The sequence below is a fragment of the Saccostrea cucullata genome, unplaced genomic scaffold (genome assembly GCF_032062105.1).
Source record: "Saccostrea cucullata isolate Sc308-1 unplaced genomic scaffold, CSIRO_AGI_Scuc_v1 ctg753, whole genome shotgun sequence".
NCBI classification, from domain to species: Eukaryota; Metazoa; Mollusca; class Bivalvia; order Ostreida; family Ostreidae; genus Saccostrea; species Saccostrea cuccullata.
In genome coordinates this window covers 117,221-139,274 of record NW_026934507.1, presented here as the reverse complement: position 1 = coordinate 139,274, position 22,054 = coordinate 117,221, and the positions used below count along the sequence as shown (strand labels likewise).

Genomic DNA, 22,054 nt, shown 5'->3' with positions numbered 1-22,054 from the left:
CTACCCAAGATGTATCAGCTGACAAAGTTTGATAACTCTATGCCTTATAGTATATTCAAAGAATGCATTTTCACTACAAAATCATTAAAGCCCCATCCTTACACCAGAACCTCTGATCCAGTGGCCATGAAATTCAATTTTGAAAGGGGCATCCTTCCTTCTCATAACTATGTACATGGTTTATTGGTTTAGTACCCAGGAGCAAAGGTCTGTGAGGAGGGGCAACCAACCTTTCAATGACCATTTTGAATTTCAATATGTTTGGGAAAAAAAAGTCGGCTAGACCAGGGCCCACTACATGTAAATGTTCTGTAATCAGCATGTGCGAAAAGTTCTACAATTCAGATAAAAACCACACTAAACATGACTGTGTTATTTTTTTTTATTTTTGACTGTCCATAATTTATGAAGATTTTGCAGCAAGACGTCTGTCTCTCTCCTCTGCAATAGACAGTTTGACACCTTTTCCTTTTGGTAGTGAAATCCAAGGCTTATTCCCTTTTCCAATAACAAACACGTAGCTCAACCTGAAAAATTTAAAATAATTTTAAAGTTCATAAAAGCAATGATAACATTAACGATTGACAAAATAATTAAAAAATGTTACCTGCCTACCAATAGATAATTGAATTCAAAGTAAGCACCCCCTCCTACTCCCAAAATATTGTTCATGCAATCATATAGGTTTTGTATATCATGCAATCATACAGGTTTTGTATATCAATCAAGGAGTTAGGTATAATTCTTTTAAACTTGAAGGACAATTTTCGTTGATTGCAATCAAGACACTTCCAATTATTTATATTACTATATTATTATACCCCCAGACTTGTCGAAATCCGTCGGTCCTGTCGGCAAGGCCGGTAAAAATTTGTCTGGACCGATAACATTTAAGAAAACGTCGGTCCAGATGACCGTTTGAAAGAAATTGAGCGTAATGCAAATTTAACAAGGGCACCGCTAAGCGGAGCATCCCCTCGCGACAGGAACTTCACTGGTAATGGCAATATCTCATGGGATTCTCTAGAGAGACGTTAAACATGTTAAAGATTGATAGTACAATGTAATTGTTTCATGTCCTTCTCAGGAATTTTTTGCTCATATGAAGGCTTGCAGTTGGAGAGCTGTATATTTTTATTTACCTATAATAGGCACTGACGGACATTGAGCACTGAGGGATCTTTTTGTGCCAGCATCTATGGGGACATGGGCCCTTGGTTTACACGGTCTCATTCGAAGGACAAGTCTCCACATCCCACAATGGGATTCAAACCCGCAAGGTTAGGATCAACTCCCTTACTTTTGACAAAATTATTAGGGGGGGTGTTGTTGTTGATCCATTTATTACAAAATGCAAAGTGCATAGCATCTTGGTTAGGGTGGGGGCATGACATGGATACCTAATTTGCCGTAGTAAAGTTTAAAGTAAGATGAAGAAAATAAAATGTTTTTCAGCACTATTTATTTTTTAAAGAAAATTATCGTGGGTGGGGGTGTCTATTTTTAACAAAATTCAAATTGCATGGTATATTTTTTGGGGGGAGGCATAAGATACATACGTAATTGGGCAGTTTCCCTTATATGGTGTAACTAGCAGAAACATATCACGTATGCTACATGTATAAGTTTCAGTAATTTACCTGCTTAAGTATATCTCACAGTTTTAGGCAATATGCATTTTTTTCGTAATGAAAAATAACAATGTACATGTACTTTGAGAGGTCAGTTAAACTTGTGGATTTTATTTACAACTTTCAGGAATAACGTGCACCCCAAATTCTCAGATATCTGTGGGAACTGGGTAATGAATTTGAAACCGCGACGTTCATTAAATTATTTCAATTACTTAGCGTCCGAGATGAAATGTTAATTCACACAGACTGTCTCAAAATACGCAAAATTATATGACAATGCGCAAATACATGTACGAAGTGAAACTTACTGAGAGGCCCGAATTTACCAGATTGATTAAACGGAAGTGGTATTTATTAAGACGTACATAAAACTTCAGTTTATTGAGGCAACCCGAATTAGCGGAAGTAAGCATTATCAAGTCGTACATAAATTTTCAGGGTTAGAAGGTAATAAAAACGCTATATTTTAAGAAATATTTCATCTAATAATTTGAAAATGAATAGGCTTCGTCCTCTTATAATGCCACACAAGTATGTAAAGGCTGAGAGTGGTTAATGCAAAGGTTCTCTGCAAATCTTGCCCACAAGCTGTAACTAACACACTAACATACTAACACACCAACACACACACATACGCACATTTGCGATGCTATATCCCCTCCGCAACTAGTTGAGCGAGGGGATAATAAAGGTCAGGATCGGGATGCATAATTAAAGGTCACAAACCCAGAAAAAAATGGCTGCATACGCAGCATATTGACGATAGCTAAGTAAATTTGTTATAGCAAAGTCATTAAACTTGTCATTTATGTCTATGTTGAAGACTCTCTATCCCAAGAAAGGAAACTTGTTAGATTGAAGGCTATTGAAAATAATAAAGTATATTTTGGTGCTGTTATTCATATGACTTTTTCAGCTTCAAAATAAAGGTACAAGTATCTGGTCTGACAAAAGTTTGACTGGTCCGACAGAACATTCGATTTTGTCAGACCAAATGTCTGACAGTAATTAAAAAATTTCGACAAGTCTGTACCCCCCGCTTGAAAAGTGGGAGGGTATACTGTAATCGGTATGTCCGTCCGTCCGTCCATCTGCCTGTCTGTTACGCTTTGGGGTACCCATCTCTTATCCACAACTCCTCCACTGAGTGAAATTTAATGAAACTTTCACAGAATCTTTATTACATATTGCCATTGTGCACCTCCTATTTTACTTATAGATCCGACACATATTTTGGGTTTCCCGGCCACAGCAAAACATGGACTTTGCAATTATAAACATATGGGAGGTGGGGGGTATCATTTAGAGAGCTCATTGCTCACAGTACCTCTAGTGAAAGGGCCATAGCTATCAAAGATTTTTTCTTAAAATGTTCAATGTATGTCAACATTGTAAGAATGGTAAATGGTTGTGATGTCCACAGAATCTAATATACCTAAATTAATCTGTATATAAAAAGAGAAAAAAAACTCTGTACCTTACTAGGTGACCAATATTCCAGTTGACATTAAATTTTTCAATGGACACGTTTCAATTCAGATTAGAATTCAATGCACATGATATCAGAATATCTTGCTAAATACCTTGTAGCGTATGTATGTCCCTGGGAGTCTTTAATGTGAACAATGTCGAAGGACCCTGGATGTCTCTCTCTGTGCTGAATCACACCCACTCTCCCCAAGTTGTGACCTCCAGTTACCATGCAAAGGTTTCCTTTAAAATATCACATCAACATGTTTCAAATCTAATATATAATAAAATCCTTCAGACATTTGCAAATTCAAATGAACAGATCACAATACATTGAATACAAAGTACAGTAGGAAGTGCTTGGTATGTATTTCCATAAATCAGAAGTATGACAGTGGGAATCAATTAGGGGTGGGACGATACACAGATCTTGCGATACGATACGTATCTCGATATATTGGCACGATATGATACGTATCTCGATATTATGATAAATCATAAAACTTTTAAAAAATAGTATTTTATTTCATTTTTTTTTTTGTCTTGACATAACACAGTATGATAAATTATAAAACTATTCAAAAGAATTAGTATTTTATTTAATTTTTTTGTCTTGACATTAACTCAAAATCAAAAGCCTGAAAGGCTTCAATGGCGTCGAATAAGAAAAACAATTTCAAAAGATCTGCAAATAGGTCAAGTGAGTGACTCCAGTAACATAATAAGAAAATTAAAAAAAATACTGTAGTTTTAACACAAATACAGTGTAGGGCCTGATAGCCTTGTGTCCTGGTCCGAATGAGTCAGGGTTCGAATTGACCAGACATCGTCAGAAATGTCCATCCTCTATATCAATCTAATTTCTTTTCAGTCAATCGAAGACATATGAAGGGTTTCATAAATTATTTTCATTAATTGCCATTGTCAGAGTGTTGTTCTGTTGTATAGTGATTGCATCTTAACTACAACCATGACTCTAATGTTACAAGTACGATCGACTTACGATAAGGCGCGGTAAACAAATGGAGGAAATGAATAAATACAGTAATACTGGCATTACTGGTCAATATCGTAGGTTGTTCGGCTAAAATTGGATTGAAGATCGTAAAAGTAAAGCTAAGATTAAGAAATTCAATCTTTATAGTCTTGTTGTATTCGTATTTATTTTGTAATTATTTTACCGTATTTAAGATTGTTTGTATTACAGTAATCGGTCCCAAAATGTGATTCATGTCATTCGACGCACCCTCTCAGTAGAAATTCATCCGCAACAACCATAACGTTTTTCTTGCGTAAAAATTAAACATAATATCGTTGTTTTGTAGTAGTATTAATTGAAGATACAATTGATTTAATTTTATATTCAAGCTATTATTCATTGTGAACGTTTTAAAAGAAATTGGTTTACAGCTGTTGCTACTTTCTATTGCGGATGCATCCACTGACACGTGCGGTCGCGTAAACCTGACTGATCGCTAGATGACGATCGGGCAAGCCCGACGCCATAAAAAATATTCTATATCAAATCATGTGTGCTATGAAATTAATACTTGAAGTTCATCAACTTCATTAACTAAATCTTTACAAAAACAATAGTACAGGACAATTGTACATATTACCAAATTTCTATTAATCAAGTTGTTTACAAATAGTTGTGTAGTTTATCAACGAACACTGACTAAAAGCTCATTAAAAGATCACATTTACATTATTATTTATTGCTGAATGTCTGTACCCAAGTTGAGATTACGAAAAAAAGTATGAATGGACTAACAACTAATAATATCAAATGTTCTGGAAACGATACTTTTCTGTGTATAGCACGCTTTGCACACTGAACTTTTCTTGTCCAATCTTCCGAGGCTGCTTAAAAGTGAAAACGTATTACCCCTAATCAACGACTTATCAGTTCTAAAGTGTGTTTTCAATATCAACACCAATCTTTTCGCTTCGTACAGGCCGCCATTTTCAAGGACAGGTACTTTCATTTTCAATTTTTGGATAGGTCGTTCGTGTATCGTTTCGTACCGATATTTGAATGCTCGTATCGTAAACCGTATCTTAGAGGAAAATATCGATATGTATCGGTGTATCGGTATATCGTCCCACCCCTAGAATCAATGTATTTTAAACATGGATTTGGACAGAGAAGTCACTCTCAGACAGCTAGGATGTTAATCACAATTCTCATCGATAATTTATGCGAAACCATTGAGTTGTCATCATGGACTGACTTCTACCTGCCACAGACAATGGTATCTGCCATCATATCATGTAATTGTAGGCTGTCTTTCTGGGTCAAACTTAACCATGATCATTAAAATTCATTACATCAAAGGATCAACTGTATAATTAAACTTTCAATTTATTGACCTAGTATTGTATACTATCTGTCAAGAAGCTAGAAAGTTCAACTTGTGAGGTTAACTGTAAAACTTGGAATATGCATTTATGTTCTTTACCAGGATTATTTTTTGTCTGTTCAGACTGATAAGCCATACATTTTATTAAAATAAATGAACACGTTTTAGTCCGAGACTATCAGACTCAGTCAACTTATACTTACTTTACAATTTCTTTCAAAATTCTGTCTTTAGAGTACAAAATATGGTGCTTAGAATTTGTAATTTGTGAAATTTAACCCTTGTCCTGCCGGTCGTCGCTTTATCGACCACCCAGGTAACACCATCACAGTGCCGGTCGTCGATAAAGTGAGAACCACCATGTTTTCCGTTCTGTGCCGGTTGTCAGTATATCGACTTTACACACATGACGTTTTCTTTTGTATTTAACCAATGAAATAAAGGGAATCCATTCATTTCATTGTTGTTTACTAAAAATAGATAGATTTTCCAGTAGTTTAATGATATGATTGGCTCTTGATGGGAAATTCCTTTATGTATTCTTAGAAAATGAAACTTGTTGATCGCGTGCTTTGGGGAAAGTTTGAAAACAAGATGGAGGTCGCGGAGAAGATGCTCGATGGAAATACGCTTTTACAGTGATAGCAAGCAGAAAATAAAAGTTTTATTTGGTAAAATATATCTAAATTAAGATTCCGATGAAGAATTCTGATGATTTGATTCCATGGACATGAATATTACGTTGGAGCCATCACTTTTCAGAGGACACGTGGATTTAAAAACATTGATGCGCGTCACCAGTTTCAAAGGTGAAAAAAATTGATACAACTGTGTCAAATGATCGCAAACTGATTGACATTTAAAGTTTATTATTTCTAATAACTGTTTGGAAGACAATTTGGTTAAAAAAATTACTTTACCGCAGATATATTCCAATAATTTAATTTCACTTGTAGCGCGTCATTTGATTGGTTAAACGGTTTTATCCATTTCGTATAACATAACTTGCCTACGTCACAATGAGTTACGTCAAAAACGTATCACTCCGCTCGACGTTACTTTTAAAATAATGCTCACTTTGAAGCCCTTTTCTGGAGGAAATATTGTTTCATTGTCTACATTGAAATTAAATTATAAGAAATGAAGCTTATTTCAACTTATGTTATCCGATATAACAAAACTTGGGGCAGTTTACGCTTATTTATAAACCGCTTCGTGGTTTATAAAGCGTAAACTGCCCCAAGTTTTGTTATATCGGATAACATAAGTTGAAATAAGCTTCATTCATTAAATATTTCACAAGAAAGAAACGGGGCCACATAATTGGATTTCCATGTCTATTAAACAGATGTCAAAAAAGGACTTGTAGCAATCGTAATTTTATGTTTAAAAATGTGAAAGTATAGCCAGTAGTAACATAAAGGACTCTTACAATATAGTAATTGCAAAAAGCTACTATAAAATAAATAATGATATTAAAATACAATAATTTCTTATTTTAAATATTTTCAATGTAAAATTTTAGTTTAAAGCTTTTGTAGTTTTTTACTGAGTTGAAATATTAAAAAAATTTCTTCACAATTTTCTTCTTTTGTTTTTTCTGAAAAAAAGTTGTGTGGATTGTTATCAGGAAAGGCAATTATAAAATGGTGATAATTAAGATAATCTACAGCATATGCAATTTGAGAGAAATTTATAAATCAGCCTGGCACAGTCAGCGGCTGGAGCTCCTTATCAGCTCGGCACTCACAGATGCTGTTATCTATAGAATCCCTGGCAGGACAAGGGTTAATATGCTCTCTGATATACGGTGTGTCTACTTATCTCTTTTGTAATCCAAGTCAAATTTATGTCATGTGTTTAATTCAAAATTGTATATTTTTTAAATAAGCATGATAACACAGATTTAGTACATGTACTTTGCTCCAGTTCAAAGAAAGAGCTATAATTTGTCTCAGTCATTTTAACCTTTTGTAGAATGGAAACAGTCATGGTCAATAATGACTGGAAAATATTCAGAGTATTTATTACATTTGTAATACAAGAAAAATGTTCTTGGGTATGTGGTCAACACTCAGAATTAAAAAGCTCGTATGTTTTTGCTCCACATGGTATTTCAGGTGAAGAAATTCACACATCATTGTGCTTTTACCACATACAGAAATGTATAAATGATAAAGAAAAAAATCATTTCAGACATTAATCTTGCATACCAGAGTCAAACTTGATGAAATCCTTAATTTTTCCTGTGGCAATATCCAACATGACTGTGTCGTTGACCTTGACGAGTGGGTCAGGGTAGCGGATGGTACGTCCGTCATGTGTGGTGATGTAAGGGACTCCCTTAGAGGCCACTCCAACACGACGGACTCGGCAAAGCTTGTACTGAAATTACAAAACATGAAAAAAAAATGGTCTTATATCTCTAATACACCTTACAACCAATCCCTTTGCAATAGCAAAAAATCAGAAATCTATTTGTAAATAAAGGATCTCCAGTAATGTGTAGATGGATATGATTTTTATCCAATAAGTTATGTTTTATATGCAAGGAGTTGGAAAAAATTCATATCCAATCACAATTCATGGGAGATATTTTTATCCTACATTTTTTTACATCACAATCAATATATTACACTGTTTTCATATACGAATGCACTTTATTTTACTTCATCACTCTCATGCAGTCAACCATTATGGAGGTGATAGCACAGTGATAAGCATGGCAGGGTTCAAAATTCATTATATACAACTCACAAAATGCGAGTTAGAATATCCAAATTGCGAGTTTAAATATTTGCTACTCACAAAAATTTGCGAGTTGATCTTTTCATTGTAATTTTCACACAGGAAAGAAACATCCGTTTCAACCCAGTTTTAATCTTTCTCTCTTTAGTTACCGTTTATATCTGCCATTTTTAAATGAACAAGCATGTGCCATTTGATGATCATGTTGAAAATTGCAAAGTTTTCTAAATGATGGATAGAAAGCTGTTTATTTTTGAAAAGCTTTCATTTTAAAATTGCAAGTTGTAGTTAGAAATTGCGAGTACTTTTTTCAATACTTGGAAGTTATGATTTTAGGGAGTTTCTACCCCTGCATGGACAGATGTGAACCCTGTGGCTTGACATTGAATCCAACAGTTGCTGAAAACCTTGTGATAGTTACTTCAGTTACTCGACTGGTTCACTCTCGTCAAAGAGGTTAAGGCCATAATAAAAATATTCCTAGATTCTCATCCCCGCCCGCCCCGATTTATACCCCCGCCTCGATTTTTTTTATTTCTGTTTTTCTTCGTTTCAATTAAAATAAAATCTTGGATCGGTTTCATTTGCATGAGTCAAATACCATTCTACTTTAAAAGTTTTAAATCCCGCGAAAGTCGACATGATTTTGACAGCGGAAAAGATGGTACTTGCTGTAATACATGCGTATATATTTTAAACAAGGGTTATTGGTTGAAAAAGATTGGTGATGATGTAAAGTAAGAGATAATTGAACCTTTACTATGACTTTTATTCGGGTATAATTGTGAATAAAATTACACCGATTGACCAGGTCAATAAAAAATCTACAAAACTGAAAAAATAAAAAATATAAAATAAAAGCCGCCCGCCCGCCTCGATTTTGAAAAAAATTTGGATGAGAATCTATCAATTTATTTATTATGGCCTAAACTGGGTTCCACAGTATCCAGTTGGATGCTTTTTGTTTCATAAAAAATCGTCATACCTTGGCCTCCTCTTTCTGGATGCGATGAACGGTAAAACGTCCTTTGACATCATACAGAAGACGGAAGTTCTCATTTGTCCTCTCAATGGAAATAACATCTACAATGTTTTAAGTACTATTTATGAAACTGTATCACTAATACATTGCACCTACATCTTTTTTTGCACATCAATGACTTGCAAAATCATGATTTTGTTTATATTTGTTTCCTGAATTTAAATATTTGTAAATTACTTTGCAAAATTCAACATTTCACAAACCATATTATCAATATAATAAGTTTTGTCTTGTTTCAACCATTGGTAATGCACACAAAACATGAAGCTAAGCGTGCGACCGTTTGAGCTGAGTCTATTTCGGCTACACTTTGACTCTGAAAGTTCTTTTAGAAATCTAACAGAGCTTCGATAGAGCCTTACCACTTGCCAACAATGTGTCCTGATAATTTAATCTTAATCTACAACATCTGCCCCATCCTTACCCATAAATCCTGTAGGATATTCCTTGTCAGTTCTCACTTTGCCGTCAACTTTGATCAGTCTCTGCATGGTGATTTTCTTGACCTCATCATACGTCAGAGCATACTTCAGACGATTCCTCAGAAAAACGATGAGGGGGAGTGATTCACGCAGCTTATGGGGTCCAGTGCTTGGTCGTGGAGCCTACAGAAAACCACAATTTCTTGTTTACAGGTAATTTCAAAAAAATAAAATTAAATATTACAGACAGGGTTTCACATTATGAAATAAACAATATGGTCATACTTACAAAGACACCTCCCAGCTTGTCCAGCATCCATGACTTCGGCGCAGTCAAGCGCTTCAAAACCTTCCTGCGTCCTCGATAACCCTGATAAAGAAAGGTAATATAATGGTAATTAAAGTCATGAAAAGTTATTTTCTATCATCTGACACTTGCGTGTTGTGTATATTTTCTATCATCTGACACTTGCGTGTTGTGTATTTACATTTATCTCAACACCCCCCTTTTTTCACCCAAGGCACCTAAAAGAAATCCAGTTACTGTGCTCTTCATTTACATACTGATCAATTACTTGGAACGAGAAGAAAACAATAACTTTGTTTCCCTAATACTTGTTATTTCAGTTGCATTTAAGTAAATTCAATTTGGTCAGCGAAAATAAAAACGTCTTAACCTGCTTGTCACGTTTCCCCTTCAGCTTAATTTACCACTTATTTTCGACATGTATCTTAAAAATACTATCTTCTTTCTTAATTAACAATGAATTCTTCTTTCTTTTTATGCAATAATTTTATCTAACTGTGAGTAAATGCCTTGGATGAGATGGATTTTAATTCATATTACAGCGTTTCCTCACCATTTCGGTTACCGTCAGTAAAGAAAAGGAAGTTACTCAAATTTGATAAGTCGTACCTTGGTGATTTATGTAGAATGTTTTTTACAGCACAGTTCCACGTGAGTTTTTCAGACGCAATTTCCTGTACTAAATAAAACAAAATTAGTTTAATTGAAAATATAGATTAAGAGCTGTTAATGTTTCTTTATACAATGTGCTTATTTCTTTTTGGAAAAAAAATGAACGATATAATATGTCTGCAAACCGGATATCCGGTTTTCATCGTAAAGAGGATGATAAAACTTTTGTTATTGGTCTGTTGACAACTGTTTGTCCAATAAGATTCAGTTTCATAGTCAAAATATTTTCATTCCTGACTAAAAATTGGGACACAGAAGTGTGTCAAAGTGAAAAATTAGAGACTTGGGACTTCTGCAATTTCTTTTTTATCTCTACAGATCAAGTGAATTCCAGTTCCACAAGTGATAAAAGGGATGGACGACCCCAGCAGTACCCTAGACGTAGATGCAGAGGATTTTAGTTCTGTGACACAAGTGTACATGGACTATGTAAACGATGATGACTGTAACATTGAGAACTCCACTTGTTCTAAGATTGAACCTCACTTTGGAAATGACAACTCGAATGAAGACTCCCATCAGGGAAAGAATGTGGATGATGACGAAAGGTGTGCTATATCTTTTAGGCTACACATTGCTGCAGCATGGACACTTATTACGTTTTACGGTGCAACTGTTGGGGCGAGCGCAGTTATATACTATCAAAAACCTTTACACAGCTTTTACTTGCACTGCCTATTCTCAGTTAATTAAAATTTAAGAGAAGAAAACAATACAATAAAAAGAAATTACTTCCCAGGCATTGGGATCGAGATTCCGAACTTCTCGGAAGTTTCCGATAAAATCGGATATACCCGAGCCGCTTAAGTGACGACATTATGACATCAAATTAAAAGTCCTGTTGCCTTAGGATGCAAACGATGGTTTTGAGGCATGGAGATTGCATAAAGTCATTGTTTGTATTTTTTTCTAATAAGTTGTTGCTATGTTTTAGCTACCATGTTGCTATGCACCGCAAAGGGTTATTGGGAGTTTGGAATTTTTCACGTGGGACGATAAAAATTTCTTGGAACAATGTGCAGATTTCAACCTGAATTTTCTCCGTTCATACACGTCAGTCTATTGAGCTCGCTATGCGAGCGGCGCTTTGCACCGCCTCGCTGCGCTAGCTATGAAAAAAGTCATACTTTCATGGGACAGGTCCTTGCCCTAGTCAGAATAGGCCCCATACATAGCAAAATGGGGGGTATCTGCTGCAGTGCAAAATAAAAAAAAGAATAATAAAATTATCAATAATCTTAACATTACCATGATTACAATTCTTATTTTGAGAACACCTCCCATCCTACTCTGCTAGAGGTTCATAGCTATTTCAGGCCTGAAGCCATGTAACAAGTAATATCCATTGTAAAAATTCTCGCTGATGAAATATAATTTTTCTTGTTTATCAGTTAATTTATAAAGAGTATGTGTGTTTAGCAGGTCCAGTACAATCACTAGATTTAGGTACATAGGTAGAATTACCTATGTAGCTTTATTTACCTACCTCAGGTAGCTTTATTTAGCTATTTCAATGTAACTTTTCAAAATTTTTCTTTTTATTAAGAAGAGACAAAAAATCGCAATTTACTGACTATCAATGTTTATACTAGGGAGGTTTAAAAAAACAACCCAAAGCAGAGATAGTTAATACATTGCTGCGTTTGGACAATTTAGAGCAAAACATGTAATTCCATTGTTTGGTTAACTGTCCTCTCTCATGCCTGTGGTGAGGCATGGTTGAGTATGATTATTAAGTAAGAATATTTTCTGCACACCCTGAGAAAAATGCTTTTTGATAGAAATAAATTGATTTGGTAGCTAAATAATGCTACCTCAGGTAGGTAAATAAAGCTAAGTAGGTAAATCAAGCTAGGTAGCTAAATCTAGTGATTGTACCAGACCTGTTTAGATACTGGCAAATGTCATATATAATGCAGAAGTCTTTCCCTAGGAATCCTTTCAATTTTAAATTAGATAATCCGCTAATAACTGCTTTATGCATCACTAGCTGAATTAAATATGTGCATACTACAATTATATTTACTCCAAATAGTTTACATGAGTGTTCTCATAAATTTGATTCATGAAATCAGGTATTGTAAGTCAAGAGTGTGTCTTCCACTCTTTTGTACATGCATCAACAGTTGCACAAAAAATAAAGTTTTAGAACATGTAGAAATATACATATTTAATTTTATTACACTGAAAAAAAAGAGAAATTCAAAAAAATATAAGCAACAAGTTCGCACTTATGGGTACTTGAAGATTTACATGCATGTTGATATTTATGTAAAATTTCATTGTCAGTAACCAAAGTACATGTCATGATATATCAAGAACAAATTTTGAGATTTATCCCCTACCACACTTTGAAGTAAAAGTTGGTTTGTGAAAACTTTGCAATGTATACTATAATTAATACATGCTTTATCATTTTGTGTAATCAAATAATAAGTAATATATTATTTTAAATGTTCTTTTTTAATCATATATTGTGTAAACTATATTTATTTATCACCATTCTTTATTTTTTTTCAGTCGATATATTCACAACACCATATCTGATGATAAAATAGAGATGAGCATTTACCCTGGGATGAGGGGTGTCCCTGCTAACTTTAACCCCTCACATGCCACCATCACTGTAGAAAGTTGTGACCCAAAAACAAAAGAAAAAGAGGTCAGAAGGTCAGTAAGTACAGATGAACTGCTTTTATCCTCGGGAATTCTGTGCTTTTTGTGAAAATATTTGTAGTTTGATTGAAGATCCATCTTTGGTACGATTGTACTAAGCTGGAACTTCCATAAAAACAGAAAGATAATTTGGGTCATTATTACATAATTATATGTCAGCATATTTGCTTACTTCAAAGTGCATAGACTACTATAAGTTATTGTTTTGAGCTTAAGTACTTCCTTCAAAACAATGCAATCATTTATACATGAGTCATGCATTTCAAACAGTTTGTATATTGCACAGTACATGATGTCATTCATTTCAAGGAGAACACAATGTTTCATGCTTTAGTATCTGAAAATACAGTAAGATTTTATTTTTGTTTTCAAAGTAATAGACATAAGATTTCATCATTATGATTTACCTTTAATATTTTAGTTGTCCTTGGATTTTATTCTTTACTACGTACTAGAACAAGACTGTTTGGTCATTTTATTTAAGAGCTGATGAAGGTCACATGAAAGTTCCTCGAACAATATTTAGGAGCAGAGCTGTTAAAAATTTGTAGAAATTAGGTAGTTTAAAGAGTTTTGTAAAAAAACAAAAAATCCCTCAGATGATTTTTAAAACATTTTTTCATTTTCGGGTATTTTGTTATAAGTTGTCAGTGAATGTAATGACAGATGGGAAGAAATACCCTTCGGATTGTAGAAAAGATGTTTATATTGCATAAGGAGTTCAAATAAAAATTTTTTCCCATATTTTTACTGGTTAAAAGTACTGCATTCCAAAGGGCATATTGTTTACAATTACCATTAGAGCTTCCAGCATTTAAAATAGTTTTCACTATGAAATTTAGTATAAAAACTTTTTAATTTAATATGTATTTTACACATTTAAACATTTTAAACATGGAAGAATTATGTCTGTTACAGATTTCAGTGTGATTACAACGGCTGCACCAGGACTTACAGTACTGCCGGAAATCTAAGAACTCATCAAAAGACACACAAAGGTAGCAGAAAAATTTTGTATTCCAATTTTTTGTAAAAATGAACAGATTGGGTAAGAAAGAGAAACATGCTAAACATTGTAAATTTCCAAGTTGTAACTTGAAAGATAAAAAACTAATGAGACACATAGTCACATATCAATGAAATCTTTATTCCATTATAATGTTTTATCATATACATATGATATATTGACTGTTTGATGTCATTTCTTTTGATGCTAGAAAAGGAAATAAAATTGAATAACGTAACTACCTTTTGAAGTCATATTCAATATGTTATCTTTTTCCTACTTGATTTAAACAATAAAATGCTTTGTTTGTTATTACTGGAATTAACGGTCGCAGCTATTGCAGAAAAAATTTAAATAACTCGCTTACCATTTTATTGTTTATATTTATATCTGTTTAAATAATCATTTAAAGTAGGATTAAAAAGATTAATTATTGTATTAATGATGCGAACGTCTTTATACGTTTCATTGATGGAACAGCCACTGATCAAGAAATCTGTACAGGCGACATGCCCACTGTAGTTCATGCAGTGTTTAACGCAGTGGGTTTTCTTAAGAAATAAAGGAGAAAATATTCAGCAGATGTAAATATTCAGTTATTAAACACTAGTTCATTGCTGAACTGCATGGATCATTTTGTTTTTAAGGTGAATACACTTTTACCTGCGAGTCGCCAGGCTGTGGTAAGGCCTTTCTCACCTCCTACAGTCTGAAGATCCATGTACGAGTACACACAAAAGAGAAACCATACGAATGTGAGGTCAAAGGATGTGCCAAAAACTTCAACACCTTGTACAGGTGATATTATAATTCAGGTTATATCTTATTTATTACATGGTCTCTATGTATAGATGTTCCCATTTTTAGTCAAAAAGTTTTATTTCTTGAGGGTCTGATGCCTGTTCAGTGTTGATGTGTCTCCTGGATAAGTTTTACAGATTTTTAAAATACCACAATAATAATGATGTCAGTTCTTTTTATACGCCCGTCTTAAGACGGGACGTATTATGTTATAGGCTTCGTGTCCGTCCGTCTGTCCGTCCGTCTGTCTGTCTGTTAGCTTTTCTCGTGTCCGGCTCATAACTTTATTACTATAAGGCCTACAGTTACCAAACTTTGTCAGCTGATACATCTTGGGTAGAAGGTGTGTCTCGCACAAAAAGTAGGTCACTCTGACCTTTAATAAAGATGCTATAGCCAAATATGGAAAAATCCTGTCCGGCTCATAACTAGAAAACTATGAGACCAAGAGCTTTGAAACTTGGCAAAAGTATACAGCTAAAGTAGAAGGTGTGTCGCGGCCTATTTCAAGGTCACTGTGACCTTTGATTTAAGTGAATTTTTTTAAAAAACTAAGTCTTTTAAATTTTAACTTTCATAATCCTAAAAAATGTAAAAATATAGTTGTATCCTTATTAAAAAATGTTAAATTAAGTAAAAACTTATTTTTTCATTATATACTTTACAGCAATCTGTAACAAATGTTTATGCTTTGAGAGGAATTCAGTTTGTCTCATGGGCATAATTAACAAGCACTGGTCAAGAAGAATTTTGATAGCAGAAACTTGCATGTCAAATTAGAGAGAAATTAATGAGTTTATTGTCGGGAGCTAAGAGCATCTCTAGATCTCTTAATTTATCTCTTGGGAGTTGGGCAAAAAGAAATGGCCTCATAGTTGCTTAAATTGTGTTAATTAAGAGTTCTTGATGGCTAGTCCAAAGATCTTCCAATTGGTGTAATGTAATTAAAACAAATTTATGTTTTAGTGTATGATTAAAACTAAATTAGTATTGTATAACATAATTAAAACTAATTATACATGTTTTCATTGAAAAAAAAAAAAAATTTCGATTTTTATATATTTGCAGCAAATTGCAGTCATGTCTCACTTAGAATTTTATAGTCTGAAGAAATTATAACATGTTTGATTTTTTTTATTAAACTGTAGCATTTCTATTATTTCATAAAATATGCAATAAACAATTTAAGTTTAAGTAAGCTGCAGATGGAAATTTGTTATGCTCTAACACAACCAGTTTAGAGTTATATGATGTATTTGTTATAATTAATCCCTACACTGCAAGTCTCTTAGAGATGTATGATAAGAAATGGAAATTAAATCATTGAAATCTGTGTCAATCTGATAATCAAGGCTACCTGATTTTCTTGCATCCTAACCAATTTATTATTATTGAACAATATTTGACGGGCGTATCATGCTGTGGCGGGGCACTTTATTTTTGGTTGAATCTGTAATGACAAATTATACGTACTTTTCTGTCAGATATACATGTAGTTTAATCATCAGAAATAGCATAATGACTTCATTCAAATTATACATTTTAAATTTCAGATTACGTGCTCATCAGAGAATTCACACAGGGAACACTTTTGATTGCAATGAGGATGGTTGTACTAAATTCTTTACCACACTGAGTGATTTACGGAAACACATACGGACACATACAGGGGAAAAACCTTATCAGTGAGAATCTTCTAAAAATACTTTTCTAAAAGTATTATTTTCCTTTGATTAACCTCACTGAGATTGGTGATTAATCTCAGCTAACCTTGCAGGTCTGTACATCCCTCCATCATCTGTCCGACCATCCATCTGTTCAATTTAGGATACCCATCTCTTATCCGCAACTCCTCTTATACCACTGAATGAAATTTAATGAGACTTTCACAGAATCTGTGATACTTGGTGCCATTGTGACCTCTTATTTTACTTTTTGATGTGACACATATTTTGGGTTTCCCCTGAGGAGAAGAATATACTTTTTCTGAAGAAATTTTCAAAATAAATGTGATGTGAAAAGCCAGAATATAGCAATAATTTGTTTTGTAGATGTGATGAGAGTGGGTGTGGGAAGGCATTCGCAGCTAGTCATCATTTAAAGACACATCAAAGGACACACACAGGTTAGTGCTTTACTGTAGAACAGTAGGTAGTGCTCCTGCACTCATTTCTCTTTAAAATTTCAGGACCTGAATAACAATTAAAAGCACATCAGTTTTATGTAAATAATATCCTAAAGACAGTGTCTTTTGATTTCTAATACATTGTACATGGTTTTACATATGCATACATGTAAGAGTATAGTATATGTATCCTTAAAATATATAAATCTGATGTTAAGGTAGTTTTGGAAACAATATTTTGAAGAATAATTTGTATGTTAACTTTGACATAAATGTTAGAATATGGGTGTGTTTCTGTCTCAGTACCTTGTATTTACAACTTGAAGGACAACTCAGCAGGACAATAATTATTTACTGTTAGAAACATCCATTCAAGTACTTTGCAACCTAGCTATATCTTCCTTAATCAGCTGTGCTTTTTTAGCACATTTACCATAATGTCTATTTTACAAAGATGTCTTGTTCCAGGAGAGAAACCCTATGCTTGTCATGAAGATGGGTGTTCTCGGGCATTTTCCACCTCCTACAGTCTAAAAACACACAAATCCAAACACGAGAAATCACAGGGTGAACAGGTATGATTATAGTGGAAAGACTTATCTCCTGATCAGTGGTTAATTTAAAGAGCCATTTCACATTTAGTGCATGCAGTTTTAACATTTAATGCCCCCTTTCGAAGAAGTGAGGGCATATTGCTTTGCATCTGTCTGTCGGTCCACAAAGTTTCCATTCATTTTCCTGGCAGAAGTTGCACATTTTGAATTGAAACATTTGAAAATTGGTAAACAGATTTATCATAAGAATATCAAGGTCAAGTTTTGTGTTGGGTACAATTGAGCAATTTTTAACAGAGTTGTGCCCCTTGGACGTGGAAAAATTCTAGTTGTTATCAGTTTCTCTTCAATTCAGGGGGAGGGGGGCATAAGTGTTTCACACACATCTCTTGTTAAGATTTTTTTTGGAAATTATTTTAAATTAGAAAAACTCGAGATAATTTTCCAGTCTGCATTATGTTGGAACTTTTTATTCTTTTGTAAAGGATGCATAGTATATTTAATTGCTATGATCTTGAAAATCTGAAAAAAGTTAAAACGTTTAGAAGTTTATATTTTATATAACTTTTTTAACAGCATTCAAATGACACAACGGCCACATTATACAGTGAAGATGGAAGGTTTCAATACAATATATCAGAAGTAAGTATTACATTTGTGTAACGGTTTATGTCTTTACAGTCTAAAGGTTGAAATGTTTGATTTCTAAGTCAAAATTTTTCAAATTTAACATGTTCCTAAAAACCCTGTTTTTATTAATGAATAATTTTTAAAGTAGAAATCTAATACAGATTTAAATAAAAGTTAATTCAACCAATAAATGGATGTATTAGTGTAAAAGTATGGTAGTAATTTTTAACATGAAGAGAACATTTGGTACAATAATTTTTCTACTTTTTTGCAATAAACTAACAGTCTTGATTAATTTTTTTTTCATCATTTAAAACTAACAGTCTGCTCAATATAGGGTATGTTAATATACCTTGAATTTATGCCACTGCATTTCGGCATTGACTGTTTTTTTTTTTCTTCTTCTTCTTCAGGACTGTAGTCTACTAAGTTGCATGAAATTCATTCAAAAATTCATTTCTTTTGGTTTTAGCAGTTTACATGTATCAATATTTTCTATAATTTATGGGTGTTAAAAGTGCAATATGGACAAGGTGCATTTTTCATATACAAATGGTAGTTTGTGCATGAAAAAAAGATAGATGTTATTTATGTTCTCTGTAATATCATACCAAAAATAATTAAAATGAACTTAAACATGTTAAAGGAGCAAATGTCTGAAAATTGGCAAAATTAATCTGATTCAGGTTTACTTAAATATTTTTAAAAATGATTTACTGTAAACAATTAACGCATTGGATTAAACTACATGTACATGTATTTAAAGGCTTTTGAAACATTGTGCCTTTGAAAAAATTTACTGATATGACAAGTTACTTGACATATATATCTGACCTTGAACTTTAACCTTGACTCGATATAAAGATGTGCAGAAGCTTCATTAGGAAAGAAAATTATGCATGATCTTATAAAATTTTACTTTTGTTCATTTGCAACTTTCATGTTGGCACGAATATTTAGGATTAAGTGAAAGGCATATTCATGTAACTATATATTTACTTAGAGGGTATAGGTTTCTATTCTCATTTTGATTATCTTTAATGATAGTGGCTTATTTAATTATTTATAATAATTTTTTTTCTTAATTTATTGCTTACCAGTTTTTTTTTAACACAAATTTTGTTGAAATAGATTTATAAGACACAATTTATATGCAAATCTAGTTTGAATTTGTACAAATGTAATACAATAAAGAAGAATCTTTCACCCAACTAAGATATCAAATTGAAAACTAATTTAAATAAAAAAAGAAAAGAATAATAAATAGTTTTACTGGTATTTAAGATTTTATTCTTTTAAATAGGAAATCATACAATATTCAGAAAGATAGTTAAGGCATTCCTATTTCACCCTTAAAATGGGTTTTGTTTGAAGACTTAATTAATGACTGATAAAGTTCTTATGATATTAGTGTATTTTTCATTTAAAACTTTTACTTTTCAGACAGAGGGCATTCTAGATACCTTGGGGCTGTTTGAAATGGGTGACCAAAGCCAGTCAAGCACAACAGGTAAGATAATGTGTCCAGTTTACCTCAGTGCTTGTTAAAAGTCTGGAATGACTTAAGATAGGTGATTTTCCACAATGACATGCTCACAGTGGGCTACAGGATGGTAATTAGAAATGGTTCTTCATTTTAGTTTGTAGGATAAACTTAATTGAGCAAAAACATACCAGTTCTAAGTATACAGTGCTTTCTTGACCGAGTTGCAGTCCTTGATTTAAAATTCCTAGATAGTTGATGAGTTCATGATATTTTTGCCAAGAACTGAAGGGAAATGAAGGAAAATGAAGGGAAGACCAGAAATGAAATTTTGTCAAATGCTCAATAACACTGATAAAACTGTCTTTTTATGCTTTATATTGTTCCATATATAAATTGAGGAAAAGTAAGAATTTTGCAATGATGATTACTTTTTACTTGGTATGAGATAGTAATTTGTAGGACTGGTAATCATTGAATTTGATCATAATAAAAATGGTACAGACCAGTTTAATACTACACATATTTCATTTCAGTAACCCTGTATCTTTCAGAATAAAACTGGAAAACTTTTTTTTTTAATTCAATTAATGATGAATGATTATTTTTCCTCCACAGACTATGCAGACAGACCGGCCATTACAGAGATTGTAGACGAACTGAAGGACACAGACAACTGTAACATGTGTGTCTATAACAACACCCATCAACCAGTCCCCACCAACACAGAGGTCAGTTACACCAATCAGCAGCAGCAGCAAGTCTTTACCGAAGTCAAGAAAAGCAACCCCCAACAACCAGAAAAGGATGTGGTCCAATTAACCCCCGTTCCTGTCATCCCGATTAATCTCCCAGTAGTCCAGGACATCCCCTCTCTCCAGAACACTGCGCCAAATCTCCAATCTCTGGAGACTCAGCCAATGTCGATACCAGCCGTGCAGACCACTCCAAAGGGGGATAGCTCACTGCAGACGGTCACTGCTCTCCCAGTGTTACAGAGCAGTGGTGACGTGAATAACTCCTCCATGTTTGTGGAACATTATCTGATTACTAAGGTGATCGAGAAGACTCCCTCGGGTCAGCAACTGAAATCCGAAAGCACTCTTCAGCTCACGCCAAGTTTGCAGACACAACAAGTTTTTGACGGATGCCCTTCAGTGATAGACCTTTCTACAACAAGTGGTAGCATCAACTTGAGTCCTCAAACTCAGCAGACTGGGCAGTTCATACATCCTAACCCAGTCAATGCAAATGTTCCAATCATGAAGGAAAACAATCAAGATTATATGATTCTGAGCAATCCTGACCCCAGCGTGATGATACCACCAGCAAATACAGTGACTCAAGTTCAAACAGTACCCTCTCAGCAGGTTCAAAATGGAACCAATCAGAATGAGGTTTGCATCGAGTTAATTCAGAATGTAACCAATCAGCAGGGAGTTTGCAATGAGTTCCAAACCAATAATTCAATGCAGCAGAAGAGCTCTGACAAGTTGATCACTCCTGCAGAATTTAATGTTCGAATGGAACATATTCCAGCAATAATTGCTGCAAATCCGGACAAGAAAATCACCATTTTACCTTGCACTGATGGAACACTGCAGCCGTCGATTGTCAAAATCTCCACCGACAAGGGCCACATAGAACTGCCTTATGGAATGGAAGGAAAATTTGTTCCTGTGGTCACTGCTGGAAATTTTATCTTGAACTCAAATGATTTGTCAACATTACTTAATTAATTTGGACAAGCAATTACCTCATGATATTGCTTTAATTGGTTTGTTTAGAATCAGCTATTTGTGTGATATTAATTATATTAACTGTTGATTTATTTAAAATGAGCTATTGAATTGTTATGAATTATTGTCTATTTCCTGTTACTTGTTTTCAGTTCTTGTAAGAATTGTTTTATAATAAAGTGCTTTTCATGGAATGATAATAAAATAAAATTTACATTTAGAGATCAAATTATTTGTTTTTTTCCCCTGCTAAATTAATTAAATAACCAAAAACTCTCATAGAAGATCAAATAATTGCACTGTAAACTTTTTAAATCTAGTTTTCATACTCTTTTAAAGAGTATGAAATCTACATTTGAAAATATTATTTATCAAGTTTTTA

The 22,054-nt window shown here is 33.6% G+C and overlaps 2 protein-coding genes and 1 non-coding gene across 4 annotated transcripts; 1 reads left to right on the top strand and 2 right to left on the bottom strand.

The window, feature by feature from the left end:
* Positions 1–364: 364 nt before the first annotated feature.
* Positions 365–10,062, bottom strand: LOC134240916 (small ribosomal subunit protein eS4-like). The gene is made up of 6 exons (XM_062723028.1): positions 9,969–10,062; positions 9,682–9,862; positions 9,201–9,298; positions 7,681–7,852; positions 3,218–3,347; positions 365–527 (listed from the first exon to the last, which is right to left on the bottom strand). Exons 1-6 carry the CDS (start codon positions 9,993–9,995, stop codon positions 404–406), a joined length of 732 nt encoding a protein of 243 aa, XP_062579012.1. The 5' UTR covers positions 9,996–10,062; the 3' UTR covers positions 365–403.
* On the bottom strand, positions 7,537–7,613 carry LOC134240932 (small nucleolar RNA SNORD36). Its single transcript, XR_009986541.1, has one exon. It is a non-coding gene; the product is annotated as a small nucleolar RNA SNORD36 (small nucleolar RNA).
* A 720-nt stretch (positions 10,063–10,782) lies between the features above and the next one.
* On the top strand, positions 10,783–21,892 carry LOC134240909 (metal regulatory transcription factor 1-like). Of its 2 annotated transcripts, XM_062723016.1 has the most exons (11): positions 10,783–11,206; positions 13,179–13,328; positions 14,253–14,332; positions 14,988–15,138; positions 16,695–16,826; positions 17,193–17,266; positions 17,735–17,841; positions 18,397–18,462; positions 18,774–18,788; positions 19,894–19,960; positions 20,552–21,892. In XM_062723016.1, the coding sequence occupies exons 1-11, from the start codon at positions 11,013–11,015 to the stop codon at positions 21,670–21,672; spliced, it is 2,157 nt and encodes a 718-aa protein (XP_062579000.1). In that variant the 5' UTR covers positions 10,783–11,012; the 3' UTR covers positions 21,673–21,892. The 2 variants fall into 2 exon arrangements, with proteins under 2 accessions (XP_062579000.1, XP_062579001.1); XM_062723017.1 differs by lacking the exon at positions 18,774–18,788.
* The last annotated feature ends 162 nt before the right edge of the window (positions 21,893–22,054 follow it).

Coding starts and splice junctions, on each gene's coding strand:
- LOC134240909 (XM_062723016.1), top strand. CDS start 11,013: ATGGACGACCCCAGCAGTACCCTAGACGTAGATGCAGAGGATTTTAGT. Junction 14,333..14,987: donor TCATCAAAAGACACACAAAG/GTAGCAGAAAAA, acceptor TTTGTTTTTAAG/GTGAATACACTTTTACCTGC. Junction 17,842..18,396: donor AGAAATCACAGGGTGAACAG/GTATGATTATAG, acceptor CTTTTTTAACAG/CATTCAAATGACACAACGGC.
- LOC134240916 (XM_062723028.1), bottom strand. CDS start 9,995: ATGCTGGACAAGCTGGGAGGTGTCTTT. Junction 9,863..9,968: donor ACAAGCTGGGAGGTGTCTTT/GTAAGTATGACC, acceptor GGTTTTCTGTAG/GCTCCACGACCAAGCACTGG. Junction 9,299..9,681: donor ATATCCTACAGGATTTATGG/GTAAGGATGGGG, acceptor AAAACATTGTAG/ATGTTATTTCCATTGAGAGG.